This window comes from Castor canadensis, chromosome 16 (assembly GCF_047511655.1).
Source record: "Castor canadensis chromosome 16, mCasCan1.hap1v2, whole genome shotgun sequence".
Lineage (NCBI taxonomy): Eukaryota > Metazoa > Chordata > Mammalia > Rodentia > Castoridae > Castor > Castor canadensis.
The window spans coordinates 1784742-1807754 of NC_133401.1; the positions used below are offsets into that span (position 1 = coordinate 1784742).

The 23013-nt window shown below is 47.9% G+C and overlaps 1 protein-coding gene across 2 annotated transcripts in view; it reads right to left on the reverse strand.

The window, feature by feature from the left end:
- Gpatch1 (G-patch domain containing 1) overlaps positions 1–21381 on the reverse strand; it is a 38005-nt gene extending 16624 nt beyond the window's left edge. For both annotated transcript variants that reach the window (XM_074058850.1, XM_074058849.1), the window contains exons 1-10: positions 21247–21381; positions 13750–13884; positions 12070–12155; positions 10338–10498; positions 9523–9620; positions 8718–8776; positions 8065–8307; positions 4287–4434; positions 2392–2471; positions 1488–1692 (exon numbers count right to left, since the gene is read on the reverse strand). In XM_074058850.1, coding sequence (XP_073914951.1) covers positions 1488–1692; positions 2392–2471; positions 4287–4434; positions 8065–8307; positions 8718–8776; positions 9523–9620; positions 10338–10498; positions 12070–12155; positions 13750–13884; positions 21247–21319 — 1288 coding nt within the window. In that variant the 5' untranslated portion in view covers positions 21320–21381. The remainder of the gene's footprint in view (positions 1–1487; positions 1693–2391; positions 2472–4286; positions 4435–8064; positions 8308–8717; positions 8777–9522; positions 9621–10337; positions 10499–12069; positions 12156–13749; positions 13885–21246) is intronic.
- Positions 21382–23013: the final 1632 nt, after the last annotated feature.

A 23013-nucleotide genomic window follows, 5' to 3' on the forward strand; every position in this document is an offset into this window, starting at 1 on the left:
AAGAATAATCAGAGTCCTATTTTATAGATGACAAAAATGGAGATTAATAAGTAGATGATTATGGGCTTGTCTAGTATGCAAGGCCCTGGGTTCAATCCCCAGCACTGAAAAAAGAAGAAAAAAAAAAAAGCCAACAATACTTGGACCTCTGTAGGGCAGAGAGTGGTTCTAGGATGAGAAAACTGATAACCCAGGCTGTGCTGGCCACAGCTACCAGCATAGGCCCTGGTTCAAATACTCACTTAGCACCAACCCAGCACCAGGCACTGGCCCAGGGGCTGGGGGACGATGCCAGTGAGGTCCCTTCACTCACTGGTGAGGGGAGTGGGCAGGAGAAGAAGCCAGAGATCAACATCAGGGGTGTTGTAAAAAAAAAAAAAACAGTGAGTGAGGTGGTTGAGGGTGACTTAGGCAGGTCACTACCTGCCAGGTGGTAATGGGGAGTGGGGAGAGCCAGCTTACAGGTGGGCAGGCAAGGCCCGGAGGCTGTCTCTAAAGAGACAGTACCTCAGCCATGTCCTAAGTAAAAAGCCAGGAGCCTGACTTAACAAAAATATGCAGGAAGAATAAGGGCAGAGGACACCACAAATGCACAGGCCCTGTGGGGCTCCATGGCTGGAGATTCAAGGGCAGAAGGGGGAACATAAAGCTGGGTTGCAGGGGAGGTTAAGGGAAAGGGGTGAAAGAAAGGCAGCCAAGGCTGGATCGCACTGGGCTTTGTGGGGTGTCTGGATGGTTCCCTCCTTGCTGAGGCCATATTGCTCATCAGGAGAACAGACAGCAGAGGGGAGGAGGGAAAGAAGGAGACAAGAAGGGAGGCTGCTGCCACAAGCCAGGTGAGAGAAGGGGGCCAGACATGGAGATGCAGAGACGTGGACAGAGTCCCCATGCATGGGGGGGTGAGGAGGCAGAGCTGAAGAGGTTCTGCTGAGGAGGGAGGGCGAGCAAGGGGCCGAGCACCAGGATCACCACTCGGCCTGAGCAGTGGCCACTGAAAGGAATGCAGAGTTCTGCTTTGGCTCCCAGGGAAATGTGGCAGAGCACGCGCCCTGGAAGCCCCTGGCCACCTCTGTCAGTGGGTGTTGGCAGCGCGATACGGAGACTCCCCCATCATGTTCCACATTTCCAGATGCACACGCTCCTCTTAGACTTTCGGGAGTGGCACAGCCATTTCCCCAGGCTGTGCAGACCAGGCAGAGACATCACACCCCTGGTGCTCACAGTCCTTCATCAGCGTTAAATGCCTGAAAACAGCCAAGCAAAGGCTAGTGCTGTGATTTCAGCACACAACCAACCCAAACCAAAGATGGCAAGATGGGTCTTAAAAGCACAGGCTGTGTGCACTGTGACATCACCACCAACAACACACACTATCCTGCAGCTTGGGAGCACGGAACCCCAGTGGGAAAGCCACCACTCTCCACTTTGACTGTGACACGGCAAGTCCGTCTGAATGCAAAGGTTACAGTCTCCTCCACAGCACATACCTTGGACAGGCGTCTCTCCCAGCAACTCCCCCCGCTTGGAGGCATTCAGTTGGTGCCTACTGTGTGTGCCTGCATCCTCTTCTGCCTTTCCAGCTGACTCTGATAACACCTGCAGTAAGCGGGAGTTCTCAGAGGTCGCGGCTACCACAGGTCTGAAGTAATGCACTGGCCGGTAGTCTCTTGGCAACTCAGGGGGTGGGTAAATCTTAACAGAACAGAACAAAACTCAGAAGATACAGGCTGCAAGATAGTATTAGATTTAATCAGGAAAGCCCATCTCCTATGAGCGATGTTAGCACCACCCCTCCCCAGGCTGACAGATGCTCAGCAGGCCTAGCCAGGTGTCCAACCAGCATCCACTCCAGCCTGAGGGTCACCAGACCTCACTGCTCCAACAGTCACACATTACCCACTTCTACCCAGAAATGCTAATATGCATGCCTTAAGATGTGATTACAACAAGCTGTGTGCCGGTGGCCCACGCCTGTAATCCAGGCACCTGGCTGTATGTCTATTTTAATGGAAATAACCTCTCCCCTAAAGTGTGAATTTAAATGACTAGCAAACATGATTTTGAACACATGGATACTGATCAACATTTCTAGTGCAGAATGTCTTTTTCTTTCCTACTTTTTAAAAATAAAGATCCCTCTCTGTAGCCCAGGCTGGCCTCAACCTTGCAATCCTCCTGCCTCAGCCTCCCCAGAGCTGGGATAATAGGTGTGTACCACCATGCTAGGCTCAGAGTGGTTTTCTGGACAACTGCTAGTAACTAGGCCATTGCTTTTTGAAAACAGAATTTCCTTATCTTTTCAATTAATATAAAAACTCAGATTATGTAGCAGCAAATATTTTAAGACCAAACCAGTAAAAAAGAATTTTTTTCATATAAAGGTTTTCTTACTTTCTTAGAAGAGAGAGGTTTAGAAGCCAAGGAAAATCCATCCAAAATTTTGCCAATGTATCGAAGGTCTCTCTCCGGTTCTACGAAATGATGTCATCAATTAATTCCAGAAATGGAGACAATTAGAGTAAGGCAGAAGACGTGAGCATCTTGCCTCCAAGAACACAAACAGCATGTCACAGTAATGTCACACAAAGGCGCAGGAAGGGGAACACAGAACAGCAGGTGAAGCCCTCACACCTCTGTTGACAGTGGCTGGGCCCAGCCGGAACCGCCAGGCCTGATTAGCTGTTGAGACAGGAGGCCACTGCTCCCAAGACAAGTGCCTCTGTACCACCTTCAGAAGAAGACCCCGGTCCTGAGCCTAAGGGTGCCTGTGGAGCAGGTCTCAAGAAGAGCCATCAGGGGAGAAGTGTGGCAAAAATAACAAATAACTGTGAGAGACCCTTCCCAAACTCCATGAAGAACACCAATGTCCTTAGCGACCATCCAAATAAGCACAGAAGGGATCAGGTCAGCCTATAATCTAGCCAGGGCAAGGGAAATCCTGACAGCAGATAAAGACCACTAACAGGAAACTGAATGCGCAACGCTCTCTACAGGGAGCAGGGGACTGTGCTCTGGTCGTGGAGGCCCTCCCATGGACAGAGGTCCTCTGACTCTCAAGGATTTCTTAGAGTGGTAATGGCCAAAGTCAATGGACTCAACTGCACGTTCTGTTTCAAAGCGCCTCCTATAGAAGCCCTAGCGCTCTAGCCAGGGACTCAGTCCTGCAGCCCCCAACAGGCCACGCCCCTGACGGCCCCGCCCACGCCAGGCTCCTCCCCACGGAGCTGATGAGCACAGGTTCTGGCCGTGATAATGCAGCAGCACCACCTAACTACTCTCCCCACAAGATCACTTTGCACTTTAACTCGGTTGAAACTTTTCTGCCAGTGCCTACAAGTTCTTAGGATTCTAGGATTAAATTTTGTATTCTTTTAAACCCAAAAGTTTCACTTTTCTGAATTTATTCTAAGGAATTTTTTTAGGTGGATACCAGTGGCTCATGCCTGTAATCCCAGCCACTCAGGAGCAGAGATCAGGAGGATTGGGGTTCGAAGTCAGCCGGGGCAAATAGTTCACCAGACCCTATCTCAAAAAAACCCTTCACAAAAAAGAGCTGGTGGAGGGGCTCAAGGTGGAGGCACTGAGTTCAAGCTACAGCACCACACACACAAAAAAGAATTCTCTTTTCTTTTTGAGAAGAGGGTCTCCCTGTGTTGCTCAGGCTGGTCTTGAACTCCTGAGCTCAAGGGATCCTCCTGCCTTGGCCTCGCCACTGCTGGGATTATAGCCGTGCTCTACCATGCCCAGCTGTCTTCTGAAGAATTTTGAAGAAATAGCAAATGTGCATCAAGATACAGTCATAAGGGTATTCATTATACACTATCAAACACTGAAAAAGAAGTCATTAATTTAAAAATTAATAGTGGAGACTCAGGGCTGGTGGAGTGGCTCAAGTGGGAAAGCCTAGCAAGTGTGAGGCCTTGAGTTCAAACCCCAGGGCTACCAAAAAAATAAAATTAAAAAAAAAAATAGTGGAGAATGAAGAGCCCACACAGTCAAAACCATGGATGCTGTGGCCCTGGCTGTGGGAGACAAGGAGGCTCCAGAGCTCGGGTGGGGCAGGGGACACAAAGGTCGCTCTGAGGCAGGTTAAGTATGCATGCTATCACTAACTATTATGCAGCTGACATACTGATATTAATGTAGTTGATTGATGTACACTGATTATTGACGGGACATAATCAAGAACTCGTAAACACTACTAGAGACACAGAGCCTATCAAGCCCATCTCGCTGGGCCCTGGCACTTGGTCCTCCCATTGGTGAGAGCCTCTGGCATTTATTACCTTTCTGACTCTTGTACTGCCGGGGCGCTGTCCAGCCGTACAGCCCATCGCCAGGCTCCTCATCCTTCAGAACAGTGTCGTACTTGGACAGGGTTTCTGTGGCATAGATGTCATCATCTTCCTCTTCCAGGGCACCTACCCCAAAAGCCTGCAGAAGACAAAGTTCAGACTGAGCCAGGTTCAGATAGAGCCACTGTAAGGATGCAAGTGAGCGGACGACACCAGCGCGTCAGGACCACCAGGAGAGAAGCAAGTGGGAGCCCCGGGTTAGCACAGCTCCTCGGCTCTTGGAAAGCAAGGACCAGAAGTCAATGCCTCACCGCCAGTGAGGGAATCAATTTGCCCAGGGAAATCTGGGAATTGGTTTGAGAGAACAAGCAATTAATAAAAAGCTGTGCTTCTGGGTACTGCCATCCATGGTCCTGCAGGGTGGCCATGGCACCACAGCCTGCGTCCTGCAGCCACGAGGCCACCTTCAGTTGCCGCTCCAACGTGGACCTCAGCACCTAGGATTTTCTACCTCAGCAGCCCAGGCTACAAATTAAGCATCCTAGGAAGTCACTGGACGTGTGTGTGTGTGTGTGTGTGTGTGTGTGTGTGACAGTTTATGGAGTTAGAAAAACAGCAGGGTAAATCCCAGAGCTGGGAGGGGTCCCAAGAGAGTGCTCCTATCACTGGATTTTTATATTAGAGTTCTTAGAATGATGCTACTCTAAAACTTAGGTTTTCCTACTATGAAAATTTCGCTCTATTTCTTGGCTTACAAGGAAAAAAATGACATCCCCAAAGACAAAAATGCAAGAGTAGTAAAGGTACTCTCCAAAACAGCTACACTTTTTTATTTATTTTCTTATTTTTGGCAGTACTGAGGTTTGAACTCAGGGCTTTGTGCTTGCTAGGCAGACACTCTACCATTTGAGCCACTCCACCAGCCCTGTTTCATGAAGAGCTTTTTGACAGTCTTATGAACTATTTGCCTGGGCTGGCTTTGAACCACCATCCTCCTGCTCTCTGCCTCCTGAGTGGCTGGGATTACAGGCGTGAGGCACAGGTGCCACACAATTGGGACACTGAAGATAATGAGACCCAGAGTGACACAATGGTAATTCAGGCCCTTGGGATCTGGTTTCATTGCAATTGCCGCTCCTGATGTGCTCAGTGCTGGGGATTTGAAGAACTGGGAGTCAAACTTGTGAAGAAACCCAGTGATAAATGGAAGAAGGCCTGGCATTTACTCCAGATTGTGACAGCTGCTGGGCTGAAACTCTGAGTCCTGACAAAACGGTGGTCATAACTTAGCGAGCGGTACGAGATGTCAGTGAAGGTAAAGGAAGGAAAGAAGCAATGTGACTCTGTTCAGATGCCAGGAGCATCAGGGAATGACGATCACTGGCCCAGTCCAAATGACTTGTAAGTCCACTTCTCTTTCCTGCTTCACCTGGCTTTTCCCCCACCTAACTGCTCAGTCATTCTGGTATTACAGCGCCTTATCTTCTGGCCTTGAATGTTTCACAACTCTGCTTTCAGGTAATAATTACCGCAGTTCCCTTCAGAGGCTGATTTGTTGCCTTTGATCTCCCAAATGTTACCTTCTCTTCAATTCCAGTTTTGTGTCATTTTTTCTAAAATATTCAACTTTTTTGGTGAGTGTTACCTTCTGGGGTTCCAATTCCTCGGAAATAATACTTCACAATGAAAAGTAAAGAACACTGAACAAAATGAAACTTCTTATGTGCTTCAAATAGTATGAAGTGTTTATTTACAAAGGAAAAGGTACACTGGAGAGCAATTCAGAATCATGCTGACAAGGATGCTGATAGAAAAATGCATTACTTTTTCATTTACAAAAAATACTTTCAGCCAGGTGTGGTGGCTCACACCCGCAATCCTAGCTACTCAGGAGCCAGAGACAGGATCAAGGTTTGAAACCAGCCCAGGCAAATAGTTCATGAGACCCTAACTCAAAAAAACCCACCACAAAAAAAGGGCTGGCAGCGTGACTCAAGGTAAAGGTCTTGAGTTCAAGCCCCAGCACCACACCAAAAAAAAAAAAAATAATAATAATAATAATACTTTCAGCCATGTGCTGATGGCTCATGGCTGTAATCCCAGCTACTCAGGAGGCAGAGATCAGGAGGATCCTGGTTCTAAGCCAATCCAGGCAAATAGTTCAAGAGACCCTATCTGAAAAAACCCATCACAAAAGAAAGGTCTGGGGGAGTGGCTTAAGTGGTAGAGCACCTGCCTAGCAACCATGAGGCCACCAAAGATAAATAAATAAATAAATAAAAATACTTTCAAAATTCAAGGTTTAACCTCATTTATTTGGGAACGGGGAGGTGGAAGGGAGTGATATTTGCTAGGTTCCAAGACCCTTTGTATCACCTCCTACCCGTATTCCCCCATGAGAAAGGAAGCAGGCGGATGTGGCAAATCACTTTAATGAACTGAAGGAAGTAGGAGAGGTCAAGTCCTCAGCTCTGGTTACTGTTACCCTTGCACTTGCACCTGACACCACCTCCTGCACCAGTGTCCCGTCACTGAGTCTGTGCACGGTGCTCTGGACTTGGGCCTGAACCCACGGTGAGGCTGCCCTGGGACACCGGCTCCTCCTGCCTACGCGACGCTCGCATTACTCAGGAGAGGCCTCCCCACCTGCGGTCCCCACCGCCTGGCATCCTCCGTGATAAATTTCAGTGCGTGACAATGTGGCTGGATACTGGAAGTCAGCTCAGTGTCTTCCTGCTGTGACTGATACTTCATGCATTTCTAAGACTCACAGGGATTCTGACAACCTCTTAAGGCCTAGAGGATAAAAACATCCAGTCTGCGGCTGAGCTGCATTTACATTTTCTGTACTCCAGAGGAAACCTTTGGATAGGCCCCACCAACAGTTCTTACACTGCTAGAAGCACTGACATTTCCCCTTTGGATGAAATGGATTTATGTGTACAACTTATGGACTGAACTCGAATTTTAAATAATACTTAAAAAATAAATTAAATAAAAGCATGCCATCTTTCAAAACTAAAAAGCAATCTCCCAAATAAAGATATCCAGTGTGGGGCTTGGAGGTGTGCCTCAAGTGGTAGAATACCTGTGTAACAAGCAGGAGGCCCTGAGTTTAAACCCAAGTACCGCCAAAGGAAAAAAGAAAAAAAAAAAAAAAGAGCAACATAATTTAAAAAAATAAAAAACTTCCCCGTGTGTTCCCAAGTGGGAACACAGCACTAGGAAATGACCTTGGAAGTGGTGAAACTTGGACCTGAACTTGGAGCGACAGATGGCGATCACACCTCCCAAAGCAAAGGGAAGAATGGTTTGGGCTTGGTCCCCACAGGTCAGAAAGCGGCCATGGGAACACACGAACTCCACCAAGCTCATTATTAAAATCAGGATGGTGTTTTTACAAGTCTCCAGGAGTGATCCCACAGAAAGTATAACCACGTCAAAGTCTTCCTATATTCAGTGAATAATGGGCACCTAGTATGGGGCAGACCTAACACGCAAAGTGCACTTGTCAGGTTCGTGGCTCACACCTGTAATCCTAGCTAGCCAGAAAGCAGAGATCAAGAGGATCAAGGTTCGAAGACAGACCAGGCAAACAGTTCACAAGAACCTATCTTGAAAATACACAAAAAAGGGCTGGTGCAATGGCTCAAATGGTAGAGAGCCTACCTAATAAGTGTGAGATCCTGAGTTCAAACTCCAATATCACAAAAAAAACATACGCTTATTTGTCAGTGGTCCCAACTTTACAAAACAGAAGCACTTTTACCTGGCCTGAAATTCCCAACTTCCTTCCTTTATTCAGTCCAACGTCTTCAAGAAGATTGCCGGCACCATGGGCGACTCCACCAAAAAGATTAAAGTGTTCCCTCGAGGTCCCGAACAGTGCTTGGTGGGGGTCCAGACCCTGGTAAGCCAGTCCGTGCACGTTATCTTTGGGTGTAAAATCCACAGGCGTGACGTCTTTAGGTGCAAAGGTCACATTATCAGGCAAGTAGTCATCGTCTTCATCCTGTTTCCGATGTGTAAAGTGGGATTAAGGTGAGTGACATATGACACACTCTTAAAATACCGTGATTAATCCCAAACACAATTACCCAGCTTGCCCTGACGCGGCTACCGATATCTGATGACATCCCAAGGAGACCAACGCAAACAGGTTCTGTTTGAGAGTATGAACAGGGCTGGGGTGTCGCCCAGTGGCAGAGCACTTACTTAGCATGCACGAGGCCCTGGGTTCAGTCCCCAGCACCACATATCCATATAGACATGGGATCTAGGGTGCTGGCACATTGCTGAGCAGGTTGTCTGGTGTAAGTTTTAGGGTATGGATATTTCACAGCAATGAGATCAGATTTCTAAAACTGATCATGACCCTAAAATTTCATGATCAACACACAACGGGTCCTACTGAAGTGATACCTCAGATCCTTCAGAGCCTCCAGGAGGCAATGCACAGCCATAGATTTTCACTCCAGGATCTATAAAAGAGGTGTCAAAGGCATTAGTCACGAGTGACTGGACTCGCTGACACTCTGCAGAGGCACATGGCCACACCTGTAAAGGTGCTGCTGTTCTAGGGTCAGCAGTGGGTCACCAGGGGATTGCTGTACCCAGCCCTGCTCCACCCACGCTGGCAAGGCTCCAGAAACGATTCTAAGCAGAATGTAACCATTGTATTCAGTGAGTAACCTCTGCTGCCCCAGTGCCACAGAGAACTCAGAGGAAGTCACACTGCCCTCCATGAGTTCAGGAGAAAGGACAATAAATAATAACACTAAACTGTGATGCAATTTTGACACAGTCACAAAACCTGAACAAACACGCATGGCTAGTGGGAGTGTGGTGTAGTCACTGCACGTTACCAAAAAAAAGAAAAAAAAAGCCTTAAAATACACATCACTTGACCCAGCAACTCTGCCTGTAGGAACACATAGCCATCAAAAGAATTGCTGTAGCCAGGCATGGTGGGGCACTCCTGTAATCCCAGGACTTGGGAGGCTGAGGCAGGAGGATCCTGAGCTTAAGACCGGCCTGGGCTACACAGCAAGCTGCAAGTCAGCCTAGACTACACAGTAAGGCAATGTTCTTAAAAACCAAAGAAACAGCATGCTGTGAACTAATGACATCAGTAGACACACCAGGGGGACTGACTAGCAAGTGTGAGGCCCTGAGTTCAAGTCCCATTACCGCAAAAAAAAAAAAAAAAAGAAAGAAACTGACATACCAGGTTTCTGCCGGCGTGGCCTTCTCTTCACCCGAGGACCAACTCCTTGCCCTTCCTTCCAGCCCATTTTTCTTAGCAATTCAAAGCCCACAGACAACCTAGGACACGAAGGCATTGAAACTGATATTTCCAACATCAGCAACAGCAGGAAACCAGCCATTTCTGAGCTCCAGCCCAGCTCCTGTGCCTGCCTTGCCTGTGCTCATCCTCTTCCATGTTATAGCACCGTGACCCTACAGGGGTCTGGGCTTCAGGCACTACTGAGCTGAACGGTCTCAGACGTGCGCTCCCCCAGGCCCTGGGAATGGGTACCTAGGAACTCTGACTACTGCCTGTCAAACATGGGGCGAGGGAAACCAGGAAGGTCTGAGGCCAGAGCTCATGAGCCCAGGAACAAAATAAGGAGGCAAGAAGAAAGGGTAGAATGAGGTGGACAGGGGAGGGCCCACAAGACCTGTGAGGGAGGTGGGAGGGGAGTCATCCACTTCCTAATAGCCCTTCAGGCTCTGGGAACCCCAGCAGCTGGCCAATGGTTGGGGTACTAGAGCCCCCTATGCAGCAATAATGCATGACCCATTAGGCAAGATCCCCTCTTTTTTTTGACAGTACTGGAGTTTGAACTCAGGGCTTTGTATTTGCTAGGCAGGTGCTCTACCACTTGTGCCACTCCACCACCCCAGAAAACCCTCTCTTAACTCTATCCAGTTTACCAAGGCTTCACTTAGCCTGCAACCAAACTACCCTTAAGTGAGATGTCATGATGCTACAGGCAGAGCACTGATGCCAAGAGCAGAACAGGGGAGAATTCTTCTCACTTTGCTGGCGTTATAAAGTCATCGAGCAGAGTAGCTCCAGGAATAGGGGCCGTCGCAGCCACCAACTGCCGGGCCTTTTCTCGTATTCTGTCCTTGGTTTTGGAAGCAAAGTCATCTGTGGTAACAATCGCTTTGGGTGCTATCCCAAATTCACTGAGATCCTTCCAAAAAAACAAACAAACAAGATTACATTATTTGGAGAGTGATTAAGTATGATACACACATAGCTTTATTTCTTAAAAATAAATAAATAAATAAAACCATAAAACTACAAAATTTAGCTCAAGATCAGCAGAGTGACAGACTTCACAGATGGACCTGCACACCTCATCTTCATCCTGACATACAGTGACGGCTGTGACCGAGGACACAGCTTCAAGTGGCCGCTCAGTGAAGCCACAACAGCCTCTAACCAATCAAGGACAGGAAGCCAGGGCCTAGTTCTTCTGGACAGTATTTCAGAGGTGAGTGTGAAGAGGACAAAGCTTAGACTCACAGCCAGTGGGCACTTGTGAGTGCCACGTGCCAGGCCACAAGTCAGGTCCAGGGTTGGGGCAGGGTGAGCAGACAGGGGTTCACCTCTTAGCGAAGCCAGTCACTTTGGTGTCATCCCCTTTGCCAGGGTCTGCTCTAGGAGTGGGTATGTAAAACAACTTGCTCAAGCAACACCGCCTCTGATACACTGTAGGACTTATGTGAAAGGGGTTTTTGCTCTCAGAAAAAGAAACCAAGAGAAAGTTCTCCTTCTACTGGATAATGTCACACTGGATGTGCCAGCTGGAACAACTGCAACCATCTTGCAACTTCAAGGAGAGGTGGTATAAGGACAAGGTGACATGTAGAAGACAAATGACAAGTGAGCATCCGAGACCCTGCTGCATCTAGAGTTCTGCTCCAAAACAGAGATCTGTTTCCTAACAGATTACACTGCTCCAAAAAAAAAAAAAAAAGAAGCCAGGCATGGTGGTACAGGCCTATAATCCCAGCAGTCAGAGTTCAAGGCCATGCAGGGCTGCATAATCAGATCCCATCTTTTAAAATAGGAGGGCTAGTGCAGAGGCTCAAGTGGTAGAGTACCTGCTTAGCAAGCATAAAACCCTGAGTTCAAACTCCAGTACCACCTTAAAAAAAAAAAAAAAAAAAAAAGGACAACACAAAGTCAACTAGCCGGGCAGTTGTGGCTCACGCCTGTAATCCCAGATACTCAGGAGGCAGAGATCAGGAGGATCAAGGTTTGAAGCCAGCCCAGGCAAATAGGTAAATAGGGTAGGAACTGACTTCAAACCTCAGCAATGAAAAAAAAAAATACCCATCACAAAAAGGTCTGGTTCAAGGTGTAGGCCCTGAGTTCAAGCCCCAGTACCACCAAAAAAAAAAAAAAAAAATAGGAAAGAGGCCTCTCTTTCAACTTCCCTACAGCCCACAGCAAGCGCTAATCTTCCTCACGGATGAGTCCTGCCTGGGTTTCAAGGTTTACTTTCCCTCCAGCAGCTCCCTGTCCCGTCAAGTGCAGGCTCCACTCACAGAACTGTACTTTGGGGACACCTGGGGCTTTCAAGTCAATCTTCCCTTGTGCTCCTGACCCTACAAGTACTCTGATGAGGGGGAATCCATCCACTCATGGACACCTGAAAGAAAAAGCCTCAGAAACGAAAGGCAATCCCACGCCGGCTTTCCGTGCTACAAGCACCACACAGCCCCACCACCTGTCACTGGAGTTTCACACACCCACCTCCTCATCCATGAAATCCTCAGGACCAAGAACAGATTTGTCTGCCCTGCTCTGTCGTGAAGACACAAAGGTGGAGGGTGTCCATCCTAGAAAGAAAAGAGTTCAAAACTTTACAGTCCTGGAGAACATTTGGGTTTATAACTAAATAATTAAAGTAATGAGTAGGGAGTTGAGGCTCCCAGTAACACAGACTCTTGGCTACCGCTCATCATGGTGCAGATCCAGTCATGATTGCTCCACCCAGACTTCTCATCAGTCCCTACAGCCCGTCATCACAACTTAGCAGATATGCCAAGGTTCCCGTAGGAACTTGGAACCAAGACAAATAAACTACCTTGAAAGTTAAATTGTGAAAGATGCCAAGCATGGCTGTGCCCACCTGTAATCCCAGCTACTCAGGACGTTAAGGCAGGAGGGTCACCTGAGCCCTGGAGTTTAAGGCCAGCCTAGGCAACACATCTATCTCGACAGACAAACAACAAGCAAACCATGAAAGAACACAAATAGACGTAAGCAGAAAGCAGCAAGGTTGTCCTTTGAGCATGGTGGTGCACACCTGTAACTCCACCACTCAGGAGGCCAATGCAGGAGGACAGAAAGTTTGAGACCAACCTGGGCTACATGAGGACACTATCTCAAAATAAAAAACAGAAACAGGGCTGGCAGAGTGCTCAAGCAGTAAGAGCTCCTGCCTGCCTACCAAGTGTGAGGCTCTGAGTTCAAACCCCAGTGTCATTAAAAAAAAAAAATCGTAACAATAACAAAAAAATCAAGAAATAAAGGCAGGACCAATATGAGGCCAGCTACCTGCACTCACATATGAACACATCCGCCTGTGATCCCAACCACCTGGGAGGCTGAGATCAGTTCAAGCCCAGCCTGGGCAAATAGTTCACAGACCCCACCTCCAAACTAAACAGAGCAAAATGGACTGGAGGTGTGACTCAAGCAGCGGAGTGCCTGCTTGGGGTGCAAAGCCCTGAATTCAAACTCCAGTCCCACTAAGGAGAAATAGGAAAAAAGAAACATGGGCTGTGTGTAGCTCAGTGGTAGGGTGCCTGCTGAGCATGCAGGAGGATCTGGGTTCAAACCCAGCACCAAAACAAGACAGAAAAGAAACCCACAAATATTTCTGTGAACAACATGGAATCTGTTGTCCTGCGTAATGTGACAATTTAATTGTTTTTTCTCAAGAGCAGTCAGGCCACAGTCCCCAGTGTCAGGAGAGAGCAGCTGTTGGCTCCCCAGGCAGCTCTGACTCTAGCTGGCTCCTTAACCTCTCTCACCCTTGGTGGCTTCATCTGCAGAACACCTGTGACACCTGTCCTCCTCGCTCCCTAAGTTGTGTGGGGCAGTCAGTGATTAGCTGAATGAATCTGTGGGAGGGCACTTTGTGCATGACAAGGCACAATATGAAATGGAAGTCAGTGTCATGGATTCATCACCTGGTTAGAATGTATCCATTGTTTTTACAAACTTTTCTTGCAAGAAAACTTTCCCCCACAGGTTGCAATCAATGAACAATGTTTACATTAACTCTGGAAACATTTCAAGCTTCAAAGGACACAAAAAGACCACAGCACATTAGTAAGTTTTTTTAAAAAGCTGGGAGGGGTGAATCTTACCATGGCTCAGTCACTTGCTTTAGGAGTCTAACAGCTGTCAGTGGGAAAGTCCTACCTTCTTTTGAGCCGACGGTATTGAAGTACCCAGCAGAGAAACCGCCACTGAAGGCTCCATGGAATCGCTTATATCTGCCTTTTTCATCTCTGACGGTTTGATCCTGAAGAGGAATGGGTTTCTTTGGCCTTTCACCTGAAAAAAAAAAAATGTTTTCAAATGAAAAAGAGAGAGGGGGATAAGAAGTTAGAAAGAGTTTAGAGAAAATGTTATGCCTTTATCATCATAAACTGTTCCCGTCTTGTAACTTCAGTTCTACCAATTTAAATTAAGCTGCTATTTCTAGACTTTACTGGTTGAAATAGTTTATGAAACAATATATTTTACCAAGCTTATGTTAGAAAAACGTTGTAGCAAAAATGTCCTAGTTTTCTCACTAAATTCCATTACAAAAAAGCAAAAGAAAGGGCTTGGCTGAGTGGCTCAAGTGGTAGAGCTCCTGCCTAGCAAGCGTGAGGACCCAAGTTCAAACCCCAGTCCCACCACCACCAACAAAAAAAAGCAAAAGGGAACAAAACAATACTGGGGAGAAGGTTCACATACGTGGGAATGGAGTCTTTGGAAGAGAGGGAGTCAGGGTGCTGCATTGGCCCTGGAAAGCAGTGACTTATGATTTTTTTTGGGGGGGTCCGGGGGAGCACTAGAATTTGAATTCAGGACCTGTGCCCATGCTATGCATGTGCTCTACCACTAAGCTACAACTCCAGCCCTGAGAACACTTCTGGGCATCTTGTAGACAGCATCCCCACATCCAGAATGGTCCCATTGGGACCCATTTTCTAAACCTTAAGAGCTTCCTTAACTTCTGTCACACTCCATACTTGGTGTTCTTTAAACTTAGTCCTTTTCCTACCTTGTTGAAAAGGGCGGGTTGTTACATCACTCTTTCAGTTTAGCCAAAAACTCTGAGGTTTGCCAGTGCTTGTGGCTCACACCTGTAATCCTGGCTACTCAGAGATCAGGAGGATCACGGTTCAAAGCCAGCCTGGAAAAATAGTTCTTGAGACCCTATCTCAAAAATACTCAACACAAAAAAAAGGGCTGGTGGAGTGGCTCAAGTACTAGAATGCCTACCTAGCAAGTGTGAGGCCCTGAGTTCAAACCCCAGTACTGCAAAAAAAAAGAAAATCTGAGGCTTAAAGTTTCAGGTATGGCACAAAATTCCTGCCTAATTTTATCAATTCCAATTCAAATTTCTGAATTTATTTAGAGTGAAAAAAGCAAGCTCATTTCAATGGTTCAGAACAGAAAGCAGTTTCAGCAGTTAATTACCAGCATCAGGCTGAGGGTCACAGTGCTCTGTACTTTAAGGATAACTCCCTTTACTGGATTAAGCTGGACTTCGCTCAACTTAATCTCACTGTGCTTCAGTTTCCTCATTTATAACATTAATAGTAATAGCTATTGGAGTCATCATGCAAATTAAATAATGCCCGTTAAGTGCTTAGCAAGAAGAGACACAGGTCAGGCATGGTTGTGCACACCTGTAATTCCAGCCACTCCAGAGGTGGAGATAGGAGGATCACAGTTCTAGGCCAGACTGGGCAAAGTTAGAGAGACCATATCTCAAGAAAACAAGCCTAGCATGATGACTCACACCTGTGATCCTAGTCCTTGGGAGGCAGAGACAGGAGGACCCATCTGAGGCTGGACTGGGCAAAAGTGTGAGGCCTTATCAAAACAAATGAAAGGGGCTGGAGTAAAGCATCTGTCTAGCATGGGGTTCTATCCCCAGTACCGAAAAAAAAAAAAAAAACTAAAGCAAGCTAGGGGCGTGGTTCAAGTGGTATAGCATTTACCTAGAGAGTTCAATCCCCAATAATACCAAAAACAAAACAGGGGGCACAAAGAATAGTGCTAGCAGAGGCCTGTGAGAGGCTCAAGTAGTAAACAGCCTGCCTAGCAAGTCCAAGGCCCTGAGTTCAAACTCCAGTATAAACCAAGCCAGGTGCTACTTGGGAGGCTGAGATCAGGAGATAACGGTTCAAAGCCAGCCTGGGCAAATAGTTCATGGGACTCCAGCTCCAAAATAACCAGAGCAAACATGGACTAGAGGTGTGGTACATCTGCTTTGCAAGTGCAAAGCCCTGGGGTAGGGGCAGGGGGGAGAAATAACCCAAGCCTTGCATGCACATATGAATAATAAAACAATAAAAAAAAAAGATTTCAGTACCCCCAGTACAACAATAATATGATAATAAAATTATAAATAAATAAATAATAAAAAATAAATAAAAATATGTATTTATGAGAGATGTGAAAAAAAAAAGTGCAAAGCCCTAAGTTCAAACCCTAGTCCCACCAGAAAACAAAACAAAAAAATCCAGTACAAAAAAAAAAAGTCAACTGGTGGAGTGGCTCAAGTGGTACAGCACCTCCAAGGCCCTGAGTTCAAATCCCAGTACTACCCAAAAAAAAAAAACAGTACTAGCTGCTGTGAACACACTTTTGGATGTGTTCAAAAGTCCAAATACACCTGCGACCTCAATAATTAAGCCAGCTCCTGACACAAAGTAAAAGAGCATCCCACTTCCAAGTCCTAACTACAAGGACTGAAGTCTTTAGGTCATTCCTGGAATGTGACCCACAGCAGGGCACTCAAGAGCTATTTCTGAAGACCAGGAGATCAAGTTCAAGTCCTCCCACTCTACTACTTGTTATTTTTGTGATCCTGGGAAAACTTCTCTCTCTAAGGCTAAACCTCCAGAGCTGTAAGATTAGGGTAAAAAGGGAGCCCATCTATGTACGGTAGTAACGATAATTAAATGCCACTGTAGACAGTTCAGCATGGTGGCTGGCTGTAGCAACACTCAGTTAACACCACCCACAATGTCTTTTTTACTTTAAAGAACTGAATTGCTGCCGGCACCAGTGGCTTACACCTGTAATCCTAGCTACTTGGGAGGCAGAGATCAGGAGGATCATAGTTTGAGGCCAGCCAGGACAACAAAAGCAAGATCATACCTCAAAAATACCCAACACACACACACACAAAGTTTGGCAGAGTGACTAAAGCAGTAGAGCACCTGTCTAGCAAGTGTGAGCCCCCAAGTTCAAACCCCAGTGCAGCAAATAAGAGAACTGAGTTACAACCTGGGTTCTCTAACCCTGATTTCCACCATTTCTTAGAAATGCAGTACCCACTCCTGAGTGCCTGCAGGCCTGCTGGCTGAGGCAGAGTTCTCGAGTGTCCGTTGTGCGATGTCTCTGTAGGCCGGACGACGTGCAGCAGCATCGCTGGCCTAGATGCTGTAGGAGTGTTCCCCACCCCCATCCCTGCACTTCTCCCACACATCTGATAACCAAAGATGTCAGCAGACACTGTCCATTATCCACACAGAGGCTAGAGTGAGAGCAGGCTGGCCCTGCCAGTGCCCCAGAGCTGGAAGGAGATACAAGGCCTGCAGACAACTGTGGGAAGGTGGCAGTGACAACGAGGGTCAACCAGTGTGGCCAGCCAGGCCCTTGGGGCTCCCCAGGAGAGGCGCCATTTCAACCACAGGGCTGGGAAAACTCCAGGGAGGAGGAGACCATTCTAGCCAGTAATTACTGCCGCTAATAATAATTCCTATCTTATCAGGGTATGATAGGTAAGATTGCATATCATACCCTGCCCAGGACACTTATTAAGCACCTGCCCTGAGGTCCACATTTAATAAGCGCAAAGATGAACCGCATCTCAACTCCATCTCCAGGCCAGGTGTGGCACCCACTTGGACTGCCCTGGAGCCCTGGGTCTAGACCCTGGTACAGCAGGAGGCCTGCATGGAAGGCCCATGCTTCTGACAATGTGAAGGACCACAACTCAGACACCCCCAGGAAGGAGTAGAACTTCCATAGCTGTGGATAAAGACTGACTTCCAACAGACACGTTAACTCCCATCAGCAAGCAGGGTATAAAAAAGCAGTGCAGGCCTGGAGGTGTAGCTCAGTGGTACAGCACGTGCGTAACATGCACCAGACCCTGGATTCGGATTCAGTCCCCAACACCGCCAACCAAGAAGCAATTCCAGGTGCACTGAGAAAGTAGCACAGGTGTTGGATGGGAGTGGGGAAAGTGGAAGGTGGGACCGGAAGGTGGGCAGTGCTGAGGTCTCTGCGAGGCTCTGTGCCTGATGGAAGCCATGGTGGTTTCAAGTGTAAGAGTCACAGTGTCAGGGAGGAGAGTGGCCCTAAAAGTAATGTGTACAGGGTGAGATGCAGGTGCAAATTCTAGAACCAAGCACAGGTGTCTAGAAAAGACTAGGTAGGTAAGTACTGGGGCCTCTTCCTTCCCATCACTGTCAGTCACTGAGCTCCAATAAGCCCTTCTGTAGGAGCTTAGGTAAGGTTTAATTAAGGTAGAGAAGTGTCTCCTCTGCCAGTGTTGTCTACCCTGTCACTAAAACTCCAAAGCAGGAGTAAAGGTAATTATTGATCAAGTATGTTATCCTGGAAACTGTAGTCAGAGTGAATGTAAACTCTGAAGTGCTTAGAAAAAAATGAAGCAAGATTTGGGGGCTTAGATCCCTGGAAAGGAAGGCCCTATATTCAATCCAGGACAAAAATAAATGGAAGGAAGGAAGGAAGGAGAGAAGGGAAAGGGGGGAGGGGAGAGGGAGAGAGGAAGGAAAGAAGGAAGGAAGGAAGGGAGGAGGGAAGGAAGGAAGGAAGGGAAGGAGGGAAGGAATAAGGAAGGGAGGAAGGGAAAGAGGGAAAGAAGGAGGAAGGGAGGGAGAGAAGGAAGGGAGGAGGGAAGCAGGGAAGGAAGGGAGGAGGGAAGGAAGGGAGGAGGGAAGGAAGGGAGGAGGGAAGGAAGGAGGGAGGGAGGAAGGGAGGAAGGGAGGAAGGGAGGAAGGAAGTCAATGAATCAATCGTCAAAAACCTCAAGCTTGTCATGGTGCCACATGCCTTTAATCCCAGCCATGGTGAGGCAGGAGGATGCTCAATTCAACGCCAGCCTGGGCTATACAGCAAACCCTGTCTTGAATATTTAAAAAAAAAAATCCTAATACTGAGCAGTTAAAAGATGTTTCTAGGCCAGAAGAAATAAATAAATAAATGAAAGTCTACAAATGAAATGTCTTTTCCTCCCTTCAAAAAGAAAGGTTAGAGTCAGGTGTGGTGGTGTATACCTGTAATCTCAGCTACTTGGAAGACACAGGCAGGAGGCTGGTGAGTTCAGGGCCAGCCTGAGTGAACAGTTTATGAGATCCCCATCTCAACCAATAACTGGGCATGGTGGCATGCACAAGTCATCATAAAATAGGAGGCCCATGGTCCAGGCTGGCCTGCAAGGAGACAGACTCTTATCTCCACAATGACCAGAGCAAAAAGGGTGACAGAGTGGCTCAAGTGGTAGAGCGCCTGCCTAGCAAGCATGAGGCCCTGAGTTCAAGCCCCAGTACTGCCCTCCCCACTGCCAAAAAAAAAACAAAGAAAGAAAGAAACACACACACACAACACCAAACTAAAGGGTTGGGAGTGTGACAAAGTGGTAGAGCGCCTGCCTAGCATACATGAGGCCATGGGTTCAATTGGGCGAGGGAGTGTTAGACCAGGATGCTTTATTTCAGACTTTTTTGTGTACCATCAAAACAGGAAGAATTAGAAAAATATCGGTCAAGTAGTTGATGACTTGATAACATACCACTTCACAAGGAAACAACTGTGAGAGCAGAAACAGAGACAACATAAAGAGACACTTGACATGGGTGTAGTGACCTATTCATGCAAGTGGAATGAATTTTAACCAGTCTCCACAGGATCCCTCTCACCTCCTCAGCTTATATAGGGCATTTCCTGCCCACACCACATATTTCAGCACCATCAAACCTTGGCATTTTTTTTTAAATACCAGCACAGGGTTTATTGTTCAGACAGGAGCCCTGTGGAGGGGCTCCTGCAAACCTTGGCATTTTTATCTCTAGTAGATTTAACTCAAATTAAGGATCTTTACTAAACTCTTTGAGCTCATAGGGTGATATGCTTGCCAATAAAACTAACATGATCTTAGCCATCCTAAAGGAATGATCTAGAATGAGATCATATCAGCAATAGCTCTGTCCTACCCACAGTCTGGGCCACCTGGAGAAGAGCTCTGACAATCCTGGGGCGGAAGGAACTTTCAAATGAGTTTATTGCAGCACTGGGGATGGTGAAACAAAAGTCTTTAAATCATGTAAGGAGCACCTGGGAATAAAAGGAGTGTCAGTGGAAAGAGCCCAAAAGTACAACCAACCTGGCAGGAAGTAGTCAGGGAGGGAAGAGGGAAGAAATTCTTACCCACAGGAGGTAAGCAAACCACTTCTGGCCCAAGGACTCCCCCATGCTTCTGTCTTTCCCATCAACCCTTGTCAAACACCCAAAACATACTTTGCTGGACAAATCAAGTCATTAAGTGGAACGAGAACGCTTTTGCCCATCTTGCCTTTGCTCCCACATTCCACCAGCAAGTCTGGTCAGCTCTGCTTTCTAAGTAGACCCTATTTTGGGGCTGGCGGTAGAGCGCCTGCTTAGCAAGCATAAGGCCCTGAGTCCAAATCCCAGGACTACCAAAAAAGAAATACAAGTATACCCCACCCAGACCAGTCCTTACCACCACAGCTAACTCTCCAAGCCATCATCCTCTGACCAGTTTTTGGCTAATCTCCCAAGCAGACCATACTCAAAACTGAAGCGAGAGAAATACTAAAAATACACATCTGCTGGGTGCTGGTAGCTTGCACCTGTAATCCTAGCTACTTTGGAGGTTGAGATCAGGAGGATAAAGGTTCTAGGCCAGACCTGAGCAAATAGTTATCAAGATCCCCAACTCCAAAATAACCAGAGCAAAATGGACTGGAAGTGTGGCTCAAGAGGTAGAGCGCCTACTTTTCAAGAGTGAAGCCCTGAGTTCAAACCCCAGTCCCCTGCTGACAGAATGGCTCAAGCAGTAAGAGTGCCTGCCTAGCAGGTGTGAGGCCCTGAGTTCAAACCCCAGTGCTGCCAAAAAAAAAAAAAAAAAAGAAACCCCAGTCCCACCAAAAAAAAAAATATATATATATACATTTATCATAAATGTAGATACATATACCCCTCCCGTGTAACACACCCTCCCCCAATGACTCTGCTATTCTTAGTATGAGATCCATTCTCCAGCCAGGCATGGTGGTTCACCTCTGTAATCCCAGATCTCGGCAGGCTGAGGCAGGAGGATCGCTAGTTCGAAGCCAGCCTGGCTACTTAGCCAGATCCTTTCTAAAAAAAAAAAAAAAAAAAAATCCAACCCTGCCTGCCCTCTGACGTCGATCTTCCCACAGCTGCCTTCGTCCTCGATTTCAGCACAATGCCTGACCATTCCCCCTCAACCCGGGCCATCTGGGCACCTCCCATCCCTCGGGGTTGCTGTCCCCCAGAACCTGAGCGCCGGGACAGCGCAGGGCGCGCCTCCCTTGTGGTGCTCCAGCGCCAGCCCCAACTTGTGCGTTCGCGCCCAGAATCATGGACCTCCGAGATGATTTCTCCAGAAATCCTCACCTTCTTCCAGAGGCTCCAGGCCCGTCCCATAGCTGACCAAGTCCTCTTCGCTGTCACTGCCCAACGCCGCCATCCCGCTCGCTTCCGGGCCCCTCCCCCTCGCTACGGCGGCCAACGTGGGCCAAAACCTTCGCGCGTTCGCGTCCTCGGGCCGAAAGCCTTCGTTCATTTCCGTCCTCGGGCCAACATTCTTCGTGCGTTCCCTTCAGCGGGCCGAAAGTCTTCGTGCGGTCTCGTCCGCGGGCCGAAAGCCTTCGTTCATTTCCGTCATCGGGCCAACATTCTTCGTGCGTTCCTTTCAGCGGGCCGAAAGCCTTCGTGCGTTCCAGTCCGCGGGTCGAAAGCCTTCGTGCGTTCCAGTCCACGGGTCGAAAGTCTTCGTGCGGTCTCGTCCGCGGGCCGAAAGCCTTCGTGCGTTCCTATCTGCGGGCCGAAAGGAGGCTGCAGGGCTAAGCCGGCGGGCTTGGCCACCCAGAGCAGCGCTGTTTAGTCTGGTCCGGTGGAAGGCGGACCCAGGCAGGAGTTGCCTTGGGGGATTTGGCAGCCTCAACGTCCCGTCCGAACTCTGAGATATGCCTGTCTATCAGGAGGACACGCCTAGAGGGAACTGGAGGTCACCCTACTGTCCCTGTTCTGTTCAGCCCCACCCCACCCTCCAAGAAAGTATCTGTGCTCCCAGGTCCCTCCCCGACACGCACTGTGTTTATCACTCCTGTATTTGCAGAAGTGGAGCCCCCTTCCAGAGTTCTGGAGGGATTCACAGTCCCTGGGAACCTTATGCAGGGAGCTGGGGACAACATTCGATGTGAGAGAGAGAGAGGATGCGCTCCTCTCCGCTCCCACCCCCCACCCCGCCCCAGGAACAACTGACCCATCCTGACTCATCTCCCCACCTTCTTCAGGTCTCTGCTCAGAGGTCACTTTATCAGTGAAAGCCCTCTCTGACCTACTTATAAAGCAATCCTGCCCGGCGCCATGGCTCACACCTGCAATCCGAGCAACTCAGGAGGCAGAGACCAGGGGGATTGTGGTTGAAAGCCAACCTGGGCAAATAGTTCTCCAGATCTATCTCCAAAAAAAAAAAATCACAAAAAAGGGCTGGTGGAGTGACTCAAGGTGAAGGCCCTGAGTTCAAACCCCAGCACTGCAAAAAAAAAAAAAAAAAATCCACCAATCCTGCCACACATAGTGGCATACACCTGAAATCCTAGCACCCAGAAGGCTCTTTGAGGTGTGGGTGTTGGGGGAGGCAGGGATCATGGACAATTAAGCAGTGAAACCCAGTCTCAAAAAAAAAAAAAAATTAAAAGCAGTCTCTTGGACTGGAGTTTGAAGCCCAGTGGTCAGATCTTGCCTAGTTTGCAGAAGGCCGTGGAGGCGAGGGGGTGGTATTGAGGCTTGAACTCAGGGCTCAGGTCTTCGTGCTTGCGAGGCCAGCACTGTACCACTTGAGCCACACCTCCAGCCCCCTCATTCTGTATTTTTTAAAGCAGTCTCCCTTCGACCTTTGGTGACCATCATTCTAAGGCCGGCTTCTGTCTACAGCCATACCAGCCTGAATGCATCTAAGGTCAACATTGTTTTTGTTTTGTGGTATTGAGGTTTGAACTCAGGGCCTTCACCTTGAGCCATCCCACCAGCTGTTTTTTGTGATGGGTATTTTCAAGATAGGGTCTCTTTCTCTCTCTCTCTCTCTCTCTCTCTCTCTCTCTCTCTCTCTTTCCTTTTTCTTTCTTTCTCTCTCTCTTTTTTTTTTTCTTTGTTTAG